This window comes from Chrysemys picta, chromosome 1, assembly GCF_011386835.1.
Source record: "Chrysemys picta bellii isolate R12L10 chromosome 1, ASM1138683v2, whole genome shotgun sequence".
Taxonomy (NCBI): Eukaryota; Metazoa; Chordata; order Testudines; family Emydidae; genus Chrysemys; species Chrysemys picta.
Genome location: NC_088791.1, coordinates 152,842,660 through 152,853,620, shown reverse-complemented (window position 1 = coordinate 152,853,620; position 10,961 = coordinate 152,842,660). Strand labels below are relative to the sequence as shown.

General features: G+C 48.3%; 1 protein-coding gene across 6 annotated transcripts in view; it reads right to left on the bottom strand.

The window, feature by feature from the left end:
• Positions 1 to 363: 363 nt before the first annotated feature.
• LSAMP (limbic system associated membrane protein) overlaps positions 364 to 10,961 on the bottom strand; it is a 1,358,048-nt gene continuing 1,347,450 nt past the window's right edge. For all 6 annotated transcript variants that reach the window (XM_065573210.1, XM_008174850.4, XM_042852641.2 and 3 more), the window contains one exon: positions 364 to 490. In XM_065573210.1, the coding sequence (XP_065429282.1) occupies positions 393 to 490 (98 nt within the window). In that variant the 3' untranslated portion in view covers positions 364 to 392. The remainder of the gene's footprint in view (positions 491 to 10,961) is intronic.

Below are 10,961 nucleotides of genomic sequence, written 5' to 3'. Positions count from 1 at the left end.
TTCTCTTTCAGAAGATGAAAGAAAGAGGACTAAGGAAAGAAGGGGGAAACAAGAAATCTGGTTGGTTGGTTTTTTTTTTTTTTACATCTCGGCGTCTTTGGCACAACGCGGTCCCCGCCCAGCGCCCCCTTCTCTCCTGCGCTCCGCGTCGCTTCCCAGGTGGTCGATGGCTTGACAGACGTCTTGTCGTAATTCGGAATAAATGTTGCTGATTCGTCTTCGCTGTAATTCCCCCCCTTTGCTCCAGAACACACAAAAGTTGTGAAAGAACCAGTCCTCTCTCTCTCCCCCTCTTTTTCTCGCTCTGTCTCCTGTATGACGCGCTTTGTTTTGTGTGTTGTTATTGTTGCTGTTGTTGTTGGGTTTTTTAATTTGATTTTATTCTGATTTTATTAACATTTGCTAAGTAGGCAGAGCAGGGACACTGCCAGCAGCCACAGTGGTACGGCCAAACTCATTGAACCGTTGTCTACTCTCCCTGTGCCAGGTCCTGTAGGGAGAGAGTGGGAAGGAAGAGAGAAGAGGAAAGGGTTACATACAGCAAGGAAGAAACAGAGTCAGCAAGAAACATGTTGATGGCCTTCAAAAGCACTGACTCCAGCTACTGTGAGCTCCTCACACTCAGTGCTCCCGCGCCATTCCCTACAGCGCCTCCTGCTGAGAAAAGCTGGGACTGCAGTGTCTGTGAGCTCCCCAGAGCCAGCGCCCCTGCCCCATTCCCTCCTGAACCTCCTGCTGGGAGAGGCTGATACTGGAGTAGCTGTGAGGTTCCCACAACCAGAACCATTCCTTACAATGCCACCTGCCGGGAGAAGTTGGGCCTGTTGGAGAGCTGCTGTGAGCTCCTCAGTAAACAAGCTGTTATATCCTGCTCTAGCTTTCGCTAGCGATGGCAACATGGCTGTTCTTTTCACCTCCCTCCTTGTGGTGGCCCTTGAATGCCAGGACTTGTTATAATTCTGCATGTTGATGATGTCTGTTTGCAGCCAGATGCTGGCTCCTCAGGGGCCGATTAATCACGTGCCAATCAATGAAACATGGAACCAATCAGCGAATGCTTTCAGTCCCGGGGGAGGCGCCGTAATTATTTGTTTGTTAATCAGGAGGAGGAACAATTTCCATGTAACTGATATGACCCTGTGGTGCTGCACCTCTAGGGAAGGGGGAAGGGAGTCCCAGCAAAGCTTTGATTTTCACAGGGGTGGGGAATGAAGTTGACAAGCTTGGCACTGCAGCAAGAAATACTGCAGACTTGCTACAGGAATATTATGTCCCAACACAAGTGACATCTCATTCATCCTCCCATTTGTGGCTCTCCTTCCTGGACTGTTTTTAAGGCAGAGATTTGGCTTGACATTTTCCCTGCAGCCCCAGACAGTGGTAGCTTGTTATACCACGGTGTGTGTGATAAGCATACATCCTGTACATGTCAGCACCTGCCCATGCTTGTGTGTGGTTGTGCAGGAACAGTGGGATGTATATATGGGGCGTGTGTTTGTATGGACAGGTGTATGGTGCATGGGGGAGAATCAGGCTGTCTAAGAAGACATGTTCATTTCAGCAGGAAGAACTGTTTATTGTGAAAAATATCTTTTACAGGACACTCTGAGTATTTAATAGGTATGGAACCACTAGCGTTCTACAGAAATTGCCTGGGAAACCTATAAAATGTAATAGAGAATGAGAATCTATAGGGGTTTTTGAGCCATGCTACAGAATTGTATAGCAGGGATATAATTCTCTATTCAAGTCTATATGGTGCTTAAGCGAAACAAACCCGCTAGAGAGGTTCTCATTATTCATGCAATTCTGTAGCTTTTCCCAGATGAGATTTGTTACTATCATAGCTCTTTGTTTAGTCAGCCAGCTGTTAGTGATCTGATCCCATTTTTTTCATTATTAGGAAGTTTATGTTGAATCACGTGGACCGTATCATTTTCAGCCTATGGTCTGCTTCTTCAGCTATTCACTGTGCATCTAGTGAAGCTGGTCACCTAAGTCACATGGTACTGTTTCTGCACTCTGGCTGGGTGCCAGAAACTTTTTAAACAAGGGACGGCTCAAGAGTGAATTGTGCACTTACCCCATACAAATCCTGAGACCAATCATTGCTGAACTTTTGAGAGCATTTGCAGCCAGCGGTTGACTGAACAGTCATGAATAATGAATAATCTGACCCCCACAAATCACAGTGAACACACCCGGGGGCTTTTGTTCACAAAAATGTCTGTGAGGCAGGCTTTTTATAATTCAGCTATAATATGCATATATGTGATTATGGGCACAGAGATGTGCATTTGTGCATGCATATTATAGATGTATAGTATGCATGTGTGAGACTATGCAGGTGTGTGTGTGTCTGTTCATTAAGGTGTGTGGTGTGGAGACTTCACACATACCAGTGCATAGATTTGTGTTAGTGTTCCATGCACCATGGAGTGATGCGCAGTATTTATAGGTAATCCTGTACAGATATTTGTGTGTGTGTGTGCTTGTGATTGCACACATACCAGTGTGTGAAGGTGTGTATGCCCCCATGGATTGATATACGTTTTGTATCTGTGAAGATGTGTGTTTTCTGGTGACTTCATTCGTATCAGGGCATAGATGTGTGTATATGTGTGTGTGCATGCGCCCTCCCCCCATGGAATGATGTACAGTATGCATTGTGAGTCTCTAGTTGTGTGTGTGTGCCTGCTCACATAACAGTGTCTGTGTAGGTACCAATGGGTAGATATGTAACACATGCACGTCATGATATGAGTCTCCATGCAGGCATGAGTGGATATGTAATAGCGTGTGTGATGTGCTTTCCAATGACATCATCTGTAACCAAGTTAGAGTAGTAGCTGCCTGTCCAAGAGTGGTACTGGGCCTCCAGGAGCAGGGTTCACAGCGTCACGTCTCAGGTGTGTCAGACAGACTGGCCTGCTCCATCGTCACAATCTCCCATCCGGGGCTCTGTTACAAGCCTCATCCCCAAAACAGGCCAGGGAGGGAGGAGACGGGGGACTACAGAAAGAAAACATGAGCCTGGGAGGATGCACCCGGGCCTGGGAGTCTCTGGGAGGGGATGCAGGGTGGTGAGTCTGGCAGGGGATATGGTTGTGCCAGCTCACGCTCATGCTCAGTAGCATCAGTGAGTATGTGGTTGTGTGATGAAGACTGTGTATTCCAGTGTGCATGTAAGGCCATCTCTGTGGATGAGCAACTGTGTGAAGTTGTGTGAGTCCTGCGAAGGTGTGTGCAACGACTAGAGTCTTTGCAGGTGATAGTGGGGTGTGTGTGTAGTCATGTCAGTTTGTCTATGTATAGCTGTAGTGCAGTAGTCCTATGTAATCTTATCAGTGTCTGTGTGCAGCAATGAATTTGCATGCAGCTGTATGCATGTCTACAGTGGGTCCATGTGTAGTTGTGCAGCTGTCTGCGTAATGGGTCTGTGTGTAGTTGTGTTGTCTGCTGTGATCTGTGTGCAGCCGTATTGGTCTGCAGTGGGGCTGCATGTAGTTGTGTGGATGTCTGCAGTGGGTCTGTGTGTAGTTGCATGGATGTGTGTAATGGCTTTGTGTATAGCTATATTGGTCTGCCGTGGGTCTCTGTGGATATATATAGTAGGTCTGTGTGGAGTTGTATTGGTCTGTAGCGGGTCGGTGTGTAGTTGTGTGGATGTCTGCTGTGAGTCTGTGTGTAGCTATGTTGGTCTGCAGTGGGTCCATGTGTAGCTATGCTGTTGTCTGCCATGGGTCTGTGCATAGCTGTGCTGTTGTCTGCCGTGGTCTGTGTGTAGCTGTATTGGGCTGCACTGGGTCTGTGTGTAGTTGTGTGGCTGTCTGCGCCCTTCCACAGCAGGGATCACTGGAGACTAAGTGTAGAGACCATGCCTTCTTTTCCCCAGTCATGGTGCCTACCGGAAGGGGACCCCCAGGTAGCTAGTTAAGCTGGCGTCTAGACTGTTTGGAGCCACTGCAGCAGTTCAAAGCAGCCCCGGCCTGCATTTAGCCACGGGAAACGCTGTGTGTAGCCCTATTTAGTCTCTGTGTGTCACTGATAGCGCAAGTTGAAAATTTTTTGCTGAAGAATTCCTCAACAAAATGTCTGTTTTTGTTGAATTTTTTTGGATTTAATCAAAAAACTGAAAATGCCAAGACTCTATGAAAAATTTAGATGACAATGAAACTTTTTTTTGCTTTATTTGAAATTTTTGCAGGAAATAAAACCGATTTCCCAACCAGCCCTGGCAGTCATATAGGCACATGTTGCTGTGACTATGTGGAGTTGTGTCAGTCTCTGGGTAAAGGCACTTGTGTGGTTTTGCATACGTGGGACACAATCACTTCTGACGTTACCGAACCTTCCTGGCTGTTTTCAGCCTGGCCAAGTCATTGGGATCCACATTGGGATCCAGTTTGGATCTTCAGCTGACAGATCAGACCACCTGTCTAGCCCCGTCCCACTCTTTCTGGCTTTCCACATTTCTCCACTCAACTTTAATGGACTGTACTTCACACCTGAGCCTTGTGAAGCAGGGTGGACACCCGCTCCTGCCCTGAAGGGCTTAAAACAGCCCTGGGAGAAGACTGTTGCATGGGGAAGCAGCTACTAGGCTGATTGGGGAAACAGCTGCAGCTGGGCCACGCCCCAATCCGGCCTCAGCTGGCCCTATATAAGAGGCTGGGAGCCAGGAGCTTGTCAGTCTTTCTCTGCATTCAGTGAGAGAGAAGGACCTGGCTGCAGGGAGCTAGAGACAGGGTACCTGAGTGGAGCAGGGCTGGGGAAAGGCAGAGGAGCTCCAGCCTGGAAAGGTGCAGCCTAGCAGAAGGCTAAGGGGGTTGCAGAGGGCAGCCATGGGGTAGGCCCAGGCAGCAGGTCCAAACCCAACCCAACCCAACCCAACCCAGTGATGAGTAGGCTGATACTGCAGTCTGCCCCAGGGAGCAGGGGCTAGTTGGTGACTGGCAGTAGCTGTATACTGAGGTGAGGTGGGAATAGTGGGTGGGGGTTCCCTGGGGAGGGGGAGACCCTAAAGACTGAGGGGTTACTGCCAGGGAGCAGCACCCCAGCTACAAGGGCACCGGGGACCATGGAGGGACATGGGGGGGGGGGGCAGAGGACAGGTGGATCACCAGTCTGAGGGTGCTCCGGAGTTGGAACGAGCTAATTCCTGAGGACAACCAGCAGGAGGTGCCACAGGTGTGAGTCTGCTCTTCTACACCTTGTCTGAAGAGATCTGGTCCATAGGAACAACTCTTCCCACTCCAGTCCCTGTTTTACAGGACAGCTGCCAACCTTCTCTAAGGTGTCCCTTCACCTCCTATCCCATCTGAGACCTGATGAATTCCAAGCTGAGGAAGCTGCTGGTAGTTCATCATTCCTGACCGCCTGCAGAGGCGGGGCCTGGCACAAACCCACAAATCTGAGTAGCCCCCAAACTGGGGGACTGAGATTCAATTCCAGAGCTCAGTTTTGTAGGTGACCCCTGATGCAAGAAAGGGCTTGAGCTATGGGGTGTTCACTGTCTGGATCTAAATCCAGATTTTACTGCTCTACTCTTAACCCCTCATCCATGTTCCCTGAATGCTGCCAGCACCTACCATGCCCATGTGACTTCATTCCAGGAAAAGTCCCTGGGAAGGGAGAGGCAGGGAAGGAAGGCCAGTGGCAGCTGCTGCATGCTCTTGTGGGGTGGAGGTAACGTGACCAGATGTCCCAATTTTATAGGGACAGTCCTGATTTTAGTTTTTTTTTTCCTTATATAGGCATCTCTTCCCCCTCCCCCCCCCCCCCCCACACCACCTTCATCCAGATTTTTCACACTTGCCCTCTGGTCACCCTAGGTGGAGGGAACCACACCCAGGCATGAAGCAAATATGAGCCATTTGTATGAGGGCTCCACTTCAAGCACAGAGGGGCTGATGCTATAGTCTTTAGCGCCACCTGCTGCCCATTGTTACCCACTACAGCAAGACCCAGCCGAGTATAAAAATCATACTTCTGTCAATTTAGACTGTTCCAAACACTTTTGTAAGTATATTTGTGGGCTCCCTCTGCTCATCATTAAATCCCTCCTTATTTTAGATCCACACCTCTTGCTGCTACAGTTCATACAGTTTCATCTTGTCTCTGAGTAAAACTCACCTGCTCAAGAAGCTGAAGAACTGCTAGCACTGGCTACATCCAAATATCCAGTAGTTAGGTTTTATGCAAATTTCAGCTCTGTCCTTCAGCCCACCAATGATTCTCCATTATGCCAATGAGCCCCAGTTTTGCACCCAAGCACCAACTTGTATCCCTGGGCTCCCCACACAGCTCTGCCAAAGCCTCTCACTCCTGACCTACAGTACCCCCCTGCTATTCCAGTCCTAAGAAGATAGACAACAGGTGCTGAATTGTGAAAGGGTCTTTTTTCTGGGAATACATGCACAACATGCATGCTTAGAGCTGATCACCAGACTCCAACCACTTGTATCACCTCAAATAGATTTTAGTGAAGGGCTCCAGAAGCAAAAAGCCATTGCACTAATCAACTTGCATCTTATATCTCTTCAAGGGTCTGTGTACACTCATTTGTCTGTCTGAGACCAGAGATTAGCTCATGCTACCAAAATTGTATTATGAACCAAATCTTAAATACCTGAGCTTTGGGTTCACCCTTTCTACCCAACTCAGAAGTGTCTGCTTTAAATTTCTACAGAGGCGCTCGGTTTACAGCAACCAGTACCTCTTTCATTTCCCACTCCCCACACCGGTCTAGAACCCGAGTTCTATGACAGTGACTTGCATGCTGACATCCTGCTTTACACTTTCTCCGTTATTTGGTAGCACAGTTGAGTTCAAGACCATTCACCATATGTGAAAGGTGTTTCTTTCAATTTAGCCAGGGAAGGAAACTGGGTTTCAGATGAAAGATTAATGGGAACATTTGGGGAATTTGCCAAATAACCTTGAAATTTCACCCAAGGGGCTGAAAAGCTTGAGAGAATAGGAACAAATGAACTGGAAGTGGGAGAAACAGAGTGGAAAAGGACCACAATGTTTGCACATCTCCTCAACCATACCTATATTTTCCATCTGGCTCTACTCTGCAAAGTGACTCTGTTACAATGCATCAGCAGGCTCCATGTTTCCTATCGCTCAGTGACTCCAAAGCAAATGGGTCACTTTACAAATTAAATGCTGGTTTAGCTAACTTCACCCTCAGCTAGGGTGATCAGATGTCCCAACTGTATAGAGACAGTCCTGATATTCAAGGCTTTGTTTTATGTAGGCGCCTATTACCGCCTACTCCTGTCCTGATTTTTCACACTTGCTATCTGGTCACCCTATCCTCAGTGTGGGATTTGAGAATCTAGCTTGGCTCTTTCCTTCTCATGCATCAGTAGTGATAAAGGTTCTGCTGGCTAGATTCTGCCTTCCGGAACACCCGTGTGATGCCATTGTTTTCAGAGGGTTTGCCCAGACCGAATCGATTGACACATAGGCCCAGATTTTCAAAGATATTTAGGCTCCTAGCTGCACTTCTAGGTGTCTAAATCCATCATTTTAGGCACCACTGACATGTTCAAAACCTGCTCCCAAGCTCTGTAGGTGCCTAAGTTCTCTAGGCACATTGTTTTCCATTGGTTGACATATTCAATGCATTCTAGGCGCTGCTGCCACCCCTCAGCCAATGAGCAACTCTGAGCCATCACTCCAGCCAAAGCCCCAGCGTCTCCAAAGCAGGATTCTTGAACTCGGTGGGGGACACCTATCTCACCAGTGGGGCCTGAGCCCCCTGCCTAACACCTGACACCTATCAGCCCTGCAGCTGGAGAGCTTGAGGCAGATCACTGGTGGGGAGCAGGGGCAGCATAATGCCCAAACAAAAGACAGCCAGGGGTCACAGAAAAATGTCTGGTGAGCATTACAGAAGTAGTGAGTGTGCACAGGAGAATGAGGGCTGGGGCATGGGGCTACCTAAGCAGCTGACCTGGCGTGGGTGCCTCATTCCAGAACAGGGTTCGTGGCTGAGACTCCTGAGCAGAGGGAGAGTCTATGTCTGGCCTGTCAGTCAGGTGCACCAGGTCAACTACTTAGGGGCCTATATCTTGCTCCTCTCTCTGCCCCACCCCTCAGCATTTCTTGCTGGCTAGCTTAGGCAGCTCACCACTCAGTCTGCTGGCTTCTGAGGAGCTCTTAGCCACCTGACGCTCCCCATTCTTTGCCTGAGGCCCAGATCCTCAAGTGCACTTAGGCATTGACCTCCCATTGAAGTGAGTGGGAATTTGTGACCCCAGACACCTCTGTATTTGCCTCCACCCACCATTGTAATCATCTTTGTACAACAGACACCTTGTGGGGTATCAGTTGAAAACTAACAACTCCTGGACCAATTTCTGGTATACTGCATGTATGCAATGTCTAGTCAGAGTTATGGATGCAAGCTGGAATGATAACTTAAAAGTGTTCAAACCAGGCTCGTCGGGGGGGTTGGTAAACAGGCCTGCCTGGACAAAGGAATGTGTATTTGAGTCAGGCAAAGACAATGAAGGGCCATTTTTACATGTTAGGTAAACTAAGCTAATAAGCAAACAAGTGGGGGAGCAAAGAGCATGGAGCTTCCTTCACCACCAGACTCCATGTCACCTTCCTCACAGTTTGAATAAACTTTACTTTGAGGGGTACCCCTCAGGAGAATCCATTACAAAGGTTCATTGGATTATAAATAAGAGGGGCAAGGAAATCCCCCATTATTTATCTTTCACCTAAGAAGACAAAGGTATCAGCCCTTTGACTTTGGGGTACAGCACCTGACCCAGGGGTTTGGTCAGCCATCTAGATGGAAACATGTGGTGAAGGTTTTACCTTGACCCAAGTCTAGCTTGTTACGTTTTAGGTATTAGAAAGTGTTTTTATCTTTATTTCTCTTGTAACCATTTCTGACTTTAAACCTTATAGTTGTACTCACTTTAAATCTCTCTCTTTGCCATTAAATATGTTTTATTTTAACTGAACTGTTTGGTAACTCCAGTTAAAGTAACAAACTGTTGACTATTGATCCCTTAAAGGAATTATGGACTTTAACATTCCTCTGCTTGTTCCAGAAAAGGGCTGAACATTTAAAAACATGTTTTTGGGAAAATGTGGGGCTGGGGAGAGTGTGGAGTCACCTTACCAGTCATTAGCCAAGGCTGGTGGAGGCCCGTGGAAGGCTGTGGTATTGCAGGAATGCTCCAGGATCCAAAGTGTTGCACCAGGGTTGCCCAGTACATAGACATAGAGGGCATGCTTGTGGCTGACTTTGGGTGTCCCAGGCAGAGAGCCACAGTGGCAAGGCATTGTGAGGCACTCGGGTTACTGGGTAAGAGGTCACACAGCTCTTCATTGTATCCCAGAATGTCAGAGAGTTAGGCACCTAAATATCTTGGAGGATCAGGTCCTGCACACCTGACTCAGGGCTGTGGATTCCAGAAGGCAGCAGCCCACCTAGGGATTAGGCATTGCAATGCTGAGTGCCTAAGTTGGAGCTGGACCTGAGTGAAAAATTCTGTTGATGATGCACATGGAGTAGACCCTCAGCTCTTTTCACTGAGCTGTGCTGGCTTTCTAGGGTTAACAATCAAAATATTCAAAGCATCAGTAATGTACTTCAGCCTGCTCTGCAGCACCCCTTTGCTATTCCAGTTTGTGGCTCCCCACACAACTCTGCCAATGCCCCTCACTCCTGCCCCGCAGCCCCCCCCCTTGCTATTCCAGTGCTGGGCTCCCTACACAGCTCTGCCAATGCCCTTGATCCTGATCTGTAGCAGCCCCATTCCAAACATGGGCCGCACCACAACAGAAATTACCAGCTGGTGCCAAAATTCATGACATATTTTTGATGAGTATCACCAAACTCATGTCACTTGTGACCTAGAAACAATCTGTTCCCATGCTTTCCCCTATGTATTTGTGAAGGGCCACTATGTCCTGTGGCCTGGTTTAGCCAAGGGCATGGCACAGCAAAGTGAGACATTAGTCCTTTATGTTGCTGAGCCAGCTACGTTTCTTTGGGCCTAGCTTTTGAAAAGACACTCTATAGAGTCTGTCCTTCAGGCACTGCTCTTGGCAGCCCAATTGCTGGAGAGAGTAGCCTGTATAAGAAAGGCCTTTGCCCAGGTGGGGGAGCTTTCTGGAATCTACTCAGTCCTGCATAGGGAGGTGCTGGGATGCCGTTGTCTGTCAAGGAATGAGTTGAGTGAGAAACTACACATTCAGCTGATCTGAGGCCACCACATATCGAGCACCAAGCTACTGGGCTGCAAGTCGCCATCCAGACACTGTCTGAGTTAGTGAGTGGTCATGGGCTGAGACAAAGAGAAAGTCAGATCAGCTGAGGGATGGGCTGACACATAAGCTATGCAATGACATAGCTTTCTAAAAAAATAGGCTCAAGCACCAGAATGGGCTAGATGCAGGAATCACAGGGTTAAATTTTCTGGCCTGTGTTACACAGGTGGTCAGACGAGATGATCACAGTGGTCCCTTCTGGCCATAAAAGCTATGCATGGGTGATACGGTCACCTGGTGGAGCTCTGAAATGGCATCAGCTGTTTTCCAGCCAGCCAGTGACTGAATCCAGAAGGCAATCCCTGAAGTTTTACATTGGCCAATTATTGCCCATCTGAAGGGGATCAGTGTCCATATGAGGAGTGAGGCCAGCAGAGGTAGATATGGGAAGCTGGTGATGTCAACTCAGAGATGTGATGGCTCCGGAAAGGGGCAACACCAGCCCACTGATATGTTGGTTACAATACAGGGGTGGTGCCTGCTCAGCTGTGTGATAAGTATGGGCTGATGCTGGCTAAGAGTTCGGATGGGTATGGGCAGGGAGATGATGCCTGCTCAAGGATGGGTTGATGTGATGGGAAAGGTATGAGAGCAACGGTAGCTAAGGGCTGGCTATGATATGAGGATGATGCAAGAATAGGCATGTTATGGCTAGG